Source organism: Elgaria multicarinata, chromosome 2 (assembly GCF_023053635.1).
Source record: "Elgaria multicarinata webbii isolate HBS135686 ecotype San Diego chromosome 2, rElgMul1.1.pri, whole genome shotgun sequence".
NCBI classification, from domain to species: Eukaryota; Metazoa; Chordata; class Lepidosauria; order Squamata; family Anguidae; genus Elgaria; species Elgaria multicarinata.
In genome coordinates this window covers 113381996-113395622 of record NC_086172.1, presented here as the reverse complement: position 1 = coordinate 113395622, position 13627 = coordinate 113381996, and the positions used below count along the sequence as shown (strand labels likewise).

General features: G+C 41.6%; 1 protein-coding gene across 2 annotated transcripts in view; it reads right to left on the bottom strand.

Moving 5' to 3' along the window:
- The window catches only part of TRIM44 (tripartite motif containing 44), a 105967-nt gene that overhangs the window by 51972 nt on the left and 40368 nt on the right, over positions 1–13627 (bottom strand). For both annotated transcript variants that reach the window (XM_063118817.1, XM_063118816.1), the window contains exon 4: positions 7347–7366. In XM_063118817.1, the coding sequence (XP_062974887.1) occupies positions 7347–7366 (20 nt within the window). The remainder of the gene's footprint in view (positions 1–7346; positions 7367–13627) is intronic.

Sequence of the window (13627 nt, the reverse complement as noted above, 5' to 3'; positions counted from 1 at the left end):
TAGTCCCACCTATAGTGACAAAAAGAAAGAAAGAAGGAAGGAAGGAGCTACTAAAACTGGATAGCTTTCATTGTTTTGCATTTGCTTTTTTAGTGCCAAGGTATTTTGGAATGATTTCAAGATAGCAAATGTCATGATTCCTTTTCCCGACAAAATTATGAAGGAATTCATTAAAGGAAAAAAGAGGAAGTACAAAAGCTTTTGCTATTTAGTCAAAAAACGTACTGGAGATGTAATAGAGCACTTTATGGCTTGGGCAGCTTTATCTGATGGCCGTGCTTATCATACATTTACCTGCACAACCTTGTCAATACACTATGCAGTCTTCTACTGCGCAGCAGGAGCATCATACTGCAATATAATCCCTACATTATTGACAATTAATATGTGATCAGCTTGTATTACACGGAAGACTTCCAAAATTCAATGTGCTATTTGTGCAAGGGAATTGCACATCTGCACTGGTATACTGTATAGTGGCCACACAGAAATATTTATAGCCCAAATCTATGCACATTTACTTGGAAACCGGTCCCACAGAGTTTATTCTACAGTAAGCATCCGCAGGACAGAAGCTTTGAATCCCTTCTATCCTGTTCTCACACTCACGAGTATGAATGAGAAAAAAATGGGCAAGATGGTGCTGTTAAATGAAGAAAATCAAAGTAGAATCAAAAGAAATACACTTCAAAATACAAGATGGTATCAATGTGAAGTGAGTTGATTCTTGACTTTGTCCTCTCACAGCAAACTAGAGCTGTTTTATTCAAACTTTTTTTTTTTTTAAAAAAAAGTATGCCCAGTTAGTCATTAACCCTTGCTTTTAAATAAAAAGCAGTCTTGGTGGATACTGACATGCGTAGTGGTCATATGCCCTTTCATAGCAGCCACAGAAACTCCTATTTGGACTGTGGATGTAGACTCTGAGCAATCTATCTTTGGAAGATTCTGACTAGCTCACAGTGACATGAAGTCAATATGTTGAAATCACATGTCTTTGATGGCTCTCACCCTGTTACTTCAGAATGCCAACCTTGCACTTTCTTTGATTTTACGTCCCCCAAAATACAGCTGCTTGCTGCAAGCTGGCTCTGCTTTGGATTCATTCCTGAACCCAGCTACTTAAATTCTACACTTCTCCAGACCTTGATCTGTGTCATGCCTCTCCAGATACAGGACTGAACCAAATTAATGTTTTCTGATATTCCGCAACTCCCATCTTTTCTGTGGTAAAATAGCATCCCTAGTAGAGCTATGAAGGCCTGAAATAGGTACCTGGGGAAAAATGGAACCCCCCCCCCCATTTTCTATTTTGCTCCCCCCTATTTGTAATTTTCAACTTTGTATATTCACATTATGGGATTACTATAAAACAATATATTCCATATTTAAGGGTTTCATGTAAATATTGAATTATATTTTATTGATATTTTCAGATTCCAGTTGAATGGCTTTCTACTAATTTTGTGCTTTCACGTATAACCAGGTCGACATGACTTCTGGTTCACGAGAAAAGGGAATTTATATGTAAGTTGGTAAACTTTTATGAACATTTCATTCTCTTCATTTCAGAAGCAAGTGAACAGCAAACAAATGGGATTGAGAAAAGATCTAGGAATAGGAAAGGAGACACAGAGTACTGCCTAGAGTAATTAACTTCCTTGTTCAAAAAAATTCCCTGTGGGAAAAGGGCTTTTGAAAAGGAGTGACTAAGCACTGGTTAAACCTCAATTTTCAAGCACATCAACTGGCTCCCACTCCAGCCAGTTCTAATCAAATAGAGATAGGAGGAGGACAGATGGAGAGACAATGGACAATTACTCCCTCGTGGGAGAGCCAGGCTATTAACTCAGAGCCAATCTATGTAAGGTGAGTAGATTGGTCCCATCTGTAATTTCAGGTTCTGCTGGGATCCTGTTAACAATGTATTACTGTCACAGAGAGAAATTTGGTAAGCCTAGAACTCCCCCTAAGGCTGCAATGTTTAATAGGTGCCTGAAGTGTTTCTCTTGCAGAAACACTTTTAGTAATACCTTCCTTCATTATACAGAAGGGTGGAGACAAAAGTTTTGAACAACAATTGAGACTACTGGCATGAGAAGAAAATAACACTTCATCACTGTAGTACAGTAAACAACAGTCATACAGCATTGTTACAGGAGGTGTGCTACTGGCATACAGAGTTGTCCCTATTGAGTCTGTGCAACTTTCTTCAGACCCTTTGGTGATATTAGTTATAGACCTTAGAACAGAGGCTTCATTTTTGATAAATGCACAAAGTAAACGAAGCTAGAAATTTTAACATTTGTGCTGGCGATATAGATGCTTATGTGGTTGCAATTGCACTCTGGCAATGGCAGAGATACAACATCTCCTAATGCTGCGGATTTAAAATGATGGAGCTGTTCTTAAAATGTTTTTTTATTATTAATTTATTGAAATCTATGCTGCTATTTTATTGGCCTTTTTAATTTTTATGCTACTCTCTTATAGTGTTTGGATTTTTGTGTTTTATTTGTGTATTACAATTATATAAGCCACCTTTTAAGAGCTATGCCCTAAAGGGAACCTATAAATAAATAGATATTTAGTGTTGCTTACAACACAAAGCAAAGTTGGAGTGAAATGTAAGATGCAACTATCCAGACAAACAATGAAGCAGTTTTCTCCAAAGTGGTGCCCTCTTTGGACTAAGGCTCTCATCATCCCTGACCATGTTGGCTAAGACTGATGGGAGTTGTAGTCCAAAACATCTAAAGAGTACCAGATTAGGGAAAGATATTCCAGAGCATACTGTTAATTCACATAAAGGAACAGCCAGTGGTATGCATAACCCGACTGTAAAATAATGGGTTTTTAATTCTGTTCTTAGAAAGCTAGGATTCCTCAGTGAGAAGACCAGTAATAACAGACATGCTTTTTTCAAAGACACTAACCAACATTCCCTGTTATTGATCTTCCCCTATAGCACAGAGCTGGAAGAAAGTGCAGGAAATATGTTAAGATGTACTATCTGTAGAGCAACGGCAAAGCCTAAAGGTCAGGCTGGTGTCAATGTAAACTATGAATATGCCCTAGATGGACAATTGCTCTCCCGAAAAAGGCATTCCTAAGCTCACTCTTAAGTATTTCAATATGGAAAAGGATTCCTGGAGAGTAAAAAGTTTGAAAAGCACTGCTCTACAATCCTTGTTAAAGCACCAGAGGTTTTTTAGCGAATATTCAGGAGTTTCTCAGCAGACATAATTCCCTGAGCATACTTTCTTATATATATATATATAATGTAACTACATTACAACAACTCTATAAAAGTGGAAATGTATTGTGAAATCACATAGTACATATTGATATAGGGTTGCGGAGAGGAGGCAGTCCTGGAGCTGCCCAGTGGCTGAACTGAAGTTTCAACTGTGGACTTGAAATTCACAGGTCATAAACGAGGTTCAGACAACATTGTCCACAGTTGATTAAATAGTCCACCATTGACTTTTGTGTCATCTGTGGGGCAAAAATCATCCCCCCCTCCCCGGTTGGTTATTTCAATGAAATAACCAACTCCAATAATCAAAGGTGTGCAAAGTTGATTGTCTGCACAACTGTTGATTACTGTGCCGTCTGTCAGGCTCCGTAGATTATTTCCCCTGCCTACAGAGTTGCGAGGCAAGAGCAGCAGAAACCCCTGCCTCTCTTGCTCACTGGGGCTCTACAGGCAGGGGAAATAATGCCATCCTGGGAAGCACTTGGGGAGCCGCCAATCGGGCCATCCCTTGGTGGGGTGCTACGATCCGTAGTTCCCCACAGACTTCCCAGGACAGGCCCACTAGTTTTGATGCTGAGGCCAGGGATGGTATCCCTTAGTGCTGCAACATCCTTGCCCATTAGTTTTGATGCTGAGGCCAGAGAGAGCTGTCAGTATCAGCTCTCTCTGGCCTTGGCATCAAAACAAATGGGCAATCACGTGTTGATGCGGTGGTGGTGTCTGTCCCTCTGCAGCCAGTTTGGGCTGCGGTGTTTGCTGGTTCAAACTGCAGCTTCCACAGAGGGACATGTGCTACGGGCACCACTGTAGCAACAAGAAGGTAGGGGAGCCTCCACCGGGGAAGAATGCGGTGCCATCTCATTTCCTGACAGGCTCCCCTGCCTCCTTGTTGCTGCAGTGGTGCCCATGGTGCATGTCCCTCTGCAGACTGCAGCCTGAACTGGCGGATGCCGCAGCTTGAACTGGCTACGGCAGCCACAGAGGAACGTGCGCTGCAGGCACCGCAGGCACCACTGTAGCAACAAGGAGGCAGGGGAGCTTCTCTCCCCCCTATACACAGAATGGCGGCACCCCGATAAGTAATGCCGCCATTTAGTGGGAAGGGTGGGAAAGAGGAATAGGCAAGCCTGTCCCCTTACAGCCTATTCAATTTATTAACATGACGCCCAATGCAACATGCAAATAGTTATCCATGGAGTGGCCTATAAGGGCAGGGTCGGCTAACATGTAGTCCGAATGCGCCCATGCTCTCATAAAGTCAAGTCAACAATACATAAGCTTACACAAAACAAGAAGGGGAGTAAGAGGTAGGGAATAAAGTCAAGTATGGAATACTTCAGAATAAAGGCTCGGGCTTTGCATGATCTTAACATACAGCATGATATGTCAGATGCAATTAGGAGAGCCTGATGAATGACAGCAGGAAAGGCCACTGTAGTCTAAACAGCAGGCCAGCACGTGGATGATAGATACAGAAAGGAAAGGAAAGGGCAAAGACAAGGACTTGGCAATAGCCCAGATGTAAGAAAAAACATGCCACGTGGATGGGGAAGAGGGATACAAAAGGATATTTTGTGTTGAGGGAGAAGATAACAAGTTGTGTGGAAAGAGTAGGCGCTCTTTTCTCCATATTTAGATAAAACAACACAAAAAATTACAAAAAAGAAATAAAAGAACTAAGAAAAATGTGATGTTTGGGACATGACAGCAAAAAGAAACTCACACCCATAAGGAAGTGCATATACCAACTTGAAGATATAATCCAGGCCCCTCTTATATGGAGAGCTCTTGAGAAGCTATCATCATGCTTGCTGCTTAGATTTTTCAAGAGTGACAGTGGTGAATACAAGGCTAACATTAAAAAAAAATCAACATTTTCAGGGCAGTTTACAACAACCATACAAAAACACAGTGAAAGGTAGTATGAAAGACAATAACCGGGGAGTGGCCAGGGAAGCTTCCTGCTAAAGTTGCTGACCATTTAGAGCAACCCTAAAAGCTTTCTCAACTATGTGGTTTTAATAGTGACAATCAATTGTTTCCCCAGATTTTAATTGGGCCCCAGATTTTCATCATCAACCCCATTTTAACCCCATTTGAAGAAAGGAATAATACAGCATAATTCTGGTGCCTGCAATTTATGATACCTATTGTGAATCGCTGAGGGCTTTTATTATATTCAGCAGTATACAAATGTCATAAATAAATAAATAAATAAAAATAAATAAAATAAGCCACTGAGGATTCTGGGGAACATTTTTCATTCACCCCTTGCTGGTTAAGGAGGCCCGTTGAAAATAAACTGGAACAACAAGAGAATTAAAACAAGCATTATAGTCTTTCCTGTACTTACTTTCAAGAGTTTTTGCCTTTCAACATAGTTATTGTTACCTTGCCACTTCAAGACTTCATGAACTACCCAACATAACTAAATTAAAATTACATGGAAAAGATGGAACAGCAAAGTAAAACAAACTACTAGATAAACTACTACCTTTAATACAGCTGAGCAACTCTGCCTAGAAAGTTGTGTCCTATATCTAACATGTGTCCTGTTCTTGTTACTTTTATCAGTTTTTCTTTTTTTCTTCTTTGTACTCTTCATGGATATTTCCCACAAAGTCAAAGTTGTTTTCCAAGAACACTGCAGAAAAGCCTAGGCTTATTGAAAATGATGGGCATGTGCAGTACCCACCTGAGCATTCATCTGACTGGCAAGCTGGAAATTATAAGCATTAGGAATGCCAAGTTCGCCTTACATTATTAGAACACGTTCCTCCTCTTACAGAGGCAAGCATACGGCTATGAAAAATAAGGCCCACAGGGAAGAGAGGAAGAAGCAGAACAATCCATTCAGCTGTCAGCCTGCACCAAACTCAACATCAAAATAGTAGAAGTCACATTGATAGACTTCATAAGGACTGCATCGGGCATTGTCCAAATGAATTCCCATTTCCCTGCTGCAGTACTGCAGGCAGATATGTATAAAGAATTCTACCAGAAAACAAGTGTCATGTGCCTCAATGTATGATTAACCTTCCCACAAAAAGGATTGGAAGGATTCAAGAAGAAAGAAAAAAGAGAACTTTATTTTAGTATATTTATAAAGATGTAAACTGGTAAAGAACAGGTCATTTGAAGACGTAAAGAATACAGAACAAAAGTAAAAAAAATGTATTGAAGTCGGTTGAATGCAGTTTCTGTTCTCAGGCAGAAGGCACTGCTACAAGATATTTAGACTATCTGAGTCAATTGACTGGTTCCAGTATTACAACTTGTTAGCTTTAGAACAGCAATTCATCAAATGTCCAGTGAGGTTATAATTAGGCTATGGCAACCAACTGTGAGTTAGTTCATACAACTTTATTAGGTAAAATTGTGTTACCTAGATGTACAATAAAGAGGAATCCCTACTAGCATCAGTGGTTGAAGGGAAATGTTTTATGGCCATCTCCCCTAGTGCTACTTGCTTAAACAAACTAACTTTTGCTTACTAATACACACCCTTGCTAACAGTTAGACAATCCGGTGTGTGTAGCTGTTAGGAGAAGGGTCTTACATAAGTTACTTCCTCCCCTCTCTGCAGAAGACTACACAGAACTGCCCAATTATTACTCAGGTCTTGTGATGTACTTAGATCAGATTTTCTAGGAAAAAAAGCATCAAGGAAGAAAACATGCTGCTTTTCTCCCTGTTAGCAGTTTAAATCATGAGCCATTAGCCAACACAGCTGATCAACTATCTTCATCTCCAGCACTGATCTTCAGGAACTCCAAGCAGAGGAGATAATAGACATTCCTGGAAGGTTAATATGTTGGATTGACCATCATTGTGATCAGTATGATAAATTATACATGTAACTGAAGTAACCAACCACAATGCCAAACAGCTCTCCAGTTTTCATGATTCGACATGTTGCTAGCACAGTCTTGCTAAAACCCTAAAATTCTACATTTTTGTCAGAATCCCAGTATCTTTTTAAAAGACTATTAAAATCCTTACTCCCATCCCCAATGGAATTTCATACACATAAAACAAGTTAAGGCGTAGAATGTGGGGAGCAGGAAGAGGAAGGAAGTGGACTCACCTGGTTTCTTCATCTGCGCTCTGCAGGAAAAACACACACACACACACCAAAAAGAAAAAAAAGAACAATGTTGGGAGCAGCACTGAAAAACATTGATTTTCACGTTTAGACTAGTGCAAATAAGTAATATATGACAGTCACAGGGCCTGCTGTCTAATGATGAAAGAGAGGTTCTACCCTGCTAACGGAGGTCATCATCATTACATTTCAAGCTGCAGGCTGCACTTGACCAGGAGGGCAAAAAGAACAGCTCATTTATTACGCTGGGCTTGCAGCAGTAATAACAGTATCTCCAGAAGCGATCATCTCAGCTCTCATCAGTTAAGCACACTTTAGCCCTTCACACCAGATTCTCAGGTCATTCTGGCAAGATGGGAATGGCTCAGGATGCCATTTGTTGAAGATAACATCTTCTCATCAACCCCCCCACCCCACCCCCATCATACCGACAGGTTGATAACCCTTATCTAGTGCTTGGGGTGGCAGATGGTGTGTAATTGCACAAGGCCCTAATGGTATCTAGCAGTTCAGATGGTGCTACTGTCTATATGCTGTGGTGCTCAAATGATAAATGCCTGCAGTCCCAAACACACTGGGCCAGGTCCTTGTTGCTTTCACGTTAGCACTGAGTTGAAGATGACACACAAGTGTTAAAATGCGGAGGCGAAAAAGACCAGTGCTCGTTAAAGCGCCTCGTTCTGAGCAAAGAAAGGGCATTGCAATAATCAATCCTATGTAAATACCACTGTGGAGTTACACAAGTAACATTTTCTCTTCCACGGAGAAAAGGGCAAAACTGAGCAAGCTTTGATATCTGTTTGCTTTGAGGGTCTGATAAGAGGAAGATGCTCAATATAAACTTCAGTTAATACTGAAATTTAATCGGATTTGACTAGACAAGAAAGCATTATCTGTGTCATTCATTACAAAACAAATACATATATTAACTCATCTATGCTTTCTTAAATGATTTACCTTCAGTAAATAACTGGTGCTTTAAAGTTGAGCTTGGACAAATATTACAGAGGCAGCCTGGTACCATATGGACAACGTAGGGCTTAAAGCTCAATGGATGCATCATGTGCTTTACCATGCAGAACTTCTCAGGTTATTATTTATTATTATTAAAAACAACCCCAGACAGCAGGTTTGAGAAAAGACTTTTTTCCTGCCAGAGTCCTTGAAGAACTACTGCCAATCGAAGTAGATAATACTTGCTTAGATAAACCAGTTATATCACTCTGTATAAGGCAGCTTCATATATGCCTTTGATTGCTTGGGAAGGATGAATCCAGGAATCCCGAGCCCCTTCCCTTGTGTTTTGAGCCTCAGAAATTTCAACAAGGAAACCTGTTGTATGAAACTCTGTCAAGGTTGTAGGTTTTAACTTTTGACTCCTCCAACAGATCTCAAATCTCGGGCAGGCATATATAGGAGAGGCGCTCCCACAAGTATCGAGGTCCCAAGCTGTTTAGGGCTTTAAACGTCATTATCAACACCTTGAATTGCAACCAGAAGTGTATTGGCAGCCAGTGCAATTCTGTTATATGGTCTCTGTAAGATGTACCGGTCAGCAGTCTAGCTGCTGCATTTTACACTAGCTGCAACTTCCAAGTTGTCTTCAAGGGCAGCCCCATGTAGAATGCATTGCAGTAGACTAATCTGGAAGCTACCAGTGCGTGCACTACTGTGGCTAGGCTATCCCTGTCCAGGAAAGGCTGTAGCTGGTGGATCAGCCAAAGCTGACCCCTAGTACTCTGGGCCACCAGTGACAAGGATGAATCTAGAAATACTCCCAAGCTATGCACCTGCTCCTTCAGAGGGAATGCAACCCCATCCAGAACAGATTGCTTACCCAATTCCCAGACTCGGGAACCACCAATCCACAGAACTTCCGCCTTATCAGGATTCAGCTTGTTTATTAACCCTCATCCAGCCCATTACAGCCTCCAGGCACTGGTCCAGCAACTTCAATGCCCCAGCTGACTCCGATGACAAGGAGAAGTAGAGCAGAATATCATCAGCATACTGATGACACCCAACCCCCAAACCCCTAATGACCTCACCCAGCGGCTTCATATCGATGTTGAACAGCATGGGGATAGAATAGAATAGAACTCTGTGGCACCGCACAGCTTAATAGCCATGGAGTGGAACAGGAATTCCCCAATACCACTCTCTGGAATCGGCCCTGCAAGTAGGAGTAGAACCACTGTAACACAGAGCCTCCTACTCCCATCTCGCAGAGCCGACCCAGTAAGTTACCATGATCAATGGTATCAAAAGCCACTGACAGTTCCAGGAAGATCAACAGGATAGCACTCCCCTTGTCTTTCACCCAGAGTAGGTCATTGGTCAGAGCAGCCAAGGCTGTTTCAGTGCCATGCCTTGGCTTGAAACCAGACTAAAATGGGTCCAGATAATCAGTTTCCTCTAAACTGCCCAGTCACCACACGCTCAAGCACCTTGCCAAAAGGGGGGGATATTAGCAATAGGGCAGTAGTTCTTACATACCTCTGGGGTCCAGGGAGGGCCGCTTTCTGTTTGTTGTACTGTCTTAAGTTTTTCTTGGTCCTTCCACCTGATCTGCCAGACCTGTTCTGATGGGAGTGCCTCGGCAGGGTGGCCAAGTCTTGCAACACCCACTGTTATTGTTTTTAAGACATCAGCTGCCAATGCTCAGCCTTTCCCCATTACTTTTGTAAATTGAACCTTACAAGACACCTTAGAACTTCAATTGCTTTCAAGCCAGTCAAAGACAAACTGGAAGCATCACATGGAAGCATCTCAGTCTATTAGGGATATTTCGATCAAGAGTCAACATTCTTCTCCTCTCATGACTAGTGGAGGACAAAATCCTCATACACAATGACCACTACAGAGAATCCTTCTCTAAGCTGAAGGAAGCTACAAAACAGAGTGAACAAAGGACATCAAGGTACTGACAGTGGAGAGATTTCTATGATCTTAAGAGATCAACCACCTTTTTCATCCACCTATCAAAAACACCTACCATTCCTTTTCGAAGAAAAGTGAATCAAAAGGTGTTGAATTGTCTCAATCTGTGCTCAGAACAAAAAAGTTAACAAATTCAATGCAAGTTCTTTCTTAACTTGGTTTCTTGAAGTCATCATTGGTATAACTTCTAGGAAGTGACTGAAATTTCACCAAGGCTGCTTTTATATCTTTACTCAAGAAGTTGGAATGAAGTCTCTGATGGGAGTAAAAGCAAAATGAAACCTTTTAACTAACAGGCCTGTGTTGTCAACAGGCAGGACAAATGAAACAAAATACGTACGAGATGCTCAGAGCAAGATGCTCTTTTGTATCTAGCACAGTGGGTACTTTTACCTAATATTATCCTATAAATAGTAATATGAAGACATGTCATGACACGTTGTTTCAGCAGCTTAAAACAAATATTCTGGCAAGATGCCCATGTACAGCAACAAGGGCAAGGTGAGCAAGTCTTACCTTAGACCAGAATTGGGATTGTTGCTGTTTGTTATTGAGGGACCAAAACAGTGGTTTAGGAAGCAATCCTATGCATGTTTAGGCAGGAAAAAGTTCTACAACTTCCGGAATTCCCCAGGCAACATGCTGCAATTTGCAGACCTTTTTTTCATCTAAACATGCACAGGATTGCACCCTTAATTGGGTAATTTTAGATTCTGAACGTAATTGGGATGTGTGTATGCTTCTTTAGATGATAAGGTGTATTTATTTATTTCAAAATGTGATTTGCAAGCCCTGCTGAGTCTGGAGGTCCTTGTGCTCTCTGATGCAGTGTCTGTTGAGGTATCTAGTGCATCGTCTTATCCTGTTTTGTGGGATCAATTACAGTTTTTGGAACATGAGGATGTGGACAAGATCCTTGAATCTGTTCGACCTACCACATGATCTCTTGACCCTTGCCTGTCATGGCTTATTCGAGCTAGCCACAGGGGGCTGATTGAATGGATCAGGAGAGTGGTGAACACATACTATTACTTCTTCTTGATCTCTCAGCAGCTTTTGATACCGTTAACTATGGCATCCTCCTGGACTGTCTCTGTGAGTTGGAGGCACTACTCTACAGTGGTCGGATCAGATCCAGAGAACAGCATTGAGTGACTGCATCTTATCCTCATGGCAGCTGACCTGTGGGGTACCACAGGGCACCATCCTGTGCTCCAATGTTATTTAATATCTATATGAAGCCATTGGGAGCTGTCCTCGGGAGATTTGGGGCAAGGTGTCACCAGTATACTGGCAACATCGAGCTCTATTTCTGTGATATGTGAATCAAATGAGGACGTGCACATTCTGAACCTGTGACTGGCTGCAGATATGGCTTGGAAGAGGGTCAAAAAACTGAAGCTGAATGCTGACAAGACAGAGGCCCTATGGGTTGGCGGTTCCCAGGTCCAGGAACTGGGGCATTTGCCTATTCTGGATAGGGTTGCACTCTCTCTGAAGGAGCAGTTCCATTGTTTGGGGGTGCTCCTGGAACCATCTGTTATTGTAGAGGCCCAGATGGTCTCAGTGGTCCATAGCACCCATTACCAACTGGTCAGTATGCCAACTATGCCCATTCCTGGATAGGGATACCCTAGCCATGGTGATCCATGCACTGGTAATCTCATGATTAGACTACTGCAATGTACTCTATGTGGGGCTACTGTAGTACATAGTTCAGAAGCTGCAGGCAGTGAAGAATGTAGCAGGTAGTATGCTTACTGGGACACCTAGCCACGCTCACATAACATCTGTGTTAAAAGAACTGCACTGGCTGCCTATTAGTTACCGAGCCACGAATAAGGTTATGTTATTATTTATTTATTTATTTATTTTATTACATTTATATACCGCCCCACAGCCGAAGCTCTCTGGGCGGTTTACAACAATTAAAAATAGTAAACATTAAAAGTAAACAAAAATTTAAAAACATAAAAACAGTATAAAAATAACAGTATCCATTTAAAAACAACAATCATATAAATCCCTAAACAACTTGGGACCAGGATACTTGGGACCAGGATACTTAGCAGACAACCTTCCCTTACACAGGCAACATTTAAGATAATGAGAGGAGGCCTTGCTGGTCATTCCAAAATGACTGGAATTTTGCCATAAACAACCCCGAAGGCATGCCTTCTCTGTAGCGGCACCCACCATCTGGAAAACCTTCCCTTGTGCAGTTGGGGAGGCAAAAAAATGTGACATCTTTTAAGCACCTCCTGAAAACATGCCTTTTCACCCAAGCTTTCCCTGGGCTGTAAGGAAAGTAATCAAGCCACCCCATGTTGCTGCTCCTTGAATTGTTTTACTGTAGTTGTTTTAATTTTGTGCTTTTAATCTTGTGTTTTAATACTGTATTTAATTACATTTTAATATGTATTTTGAACTGCTGACGGATTTTATTATATTCAGTGGTATACAAATATCACAAATAAATCAATAAATATAAATAAATTCTGCTGAATGGGAACCTAGACTTCCGCCTGCACCGATAGCACCAAAATTCTGGGGAACGTATCACTGCTTCCCCAAGTTCCACATTGATACTGCTGGGTATCCATGCAATTAGCAGTGCTGATGATTGCTCACCCCCATGTTCCCACATTCACCCCTATTAACCTCCATGTAAAGAAGCACATGCCCTGAATATTGCATACTGGGAGGACATAACAAAGGATGGAGCTCTCTTTTGTGCCCTGCTTGCAATCTTCCCGAAGCATCTGTCTGACTGCTTTAAGAGACAGAAATCTGGACTAGTTGAATCTCTGATCAAATCTAGCATGATATAGTTTATATTTTATCTTATTTTTGTTTGGTTTTTTCCATTGCAGTAAATCTACCCTGGACTAGGGTCTATCAAAGCACAGATGTTTCTTTCTCTGCCCCCTTTTCTCTGACCTCTCAGCATACTTATTAGCCATCATTAGCTCTTTTCCTGGAATTGAGTCAACTGCATCTGTGGCGGTTTTGTCCTTACCTCTTCTCAGCTATAACCATGTGAACTTCTCTGCAAACATATGGAAGTCATTCACTTTTATGGTTAAAGGTAAAGGGGCTGTGGAAACATCTCTGAAGAGGAAGCCCCACTGAGTGACCACATTTGCACAATTACAGCAGGGGGAAATAAACTTATTTCTGCTGCTGCATGTGCTGGAGCAATTTTCATTAATACACGTGCTGGCATGGGTTGCCATGTCACACAAACCCAGGTGGCATGGCTTGCATAAGCCCTAGAGTATTGTTGGGTTGTTGCCCACTACCAACAAGCCACGCCTCCTGGG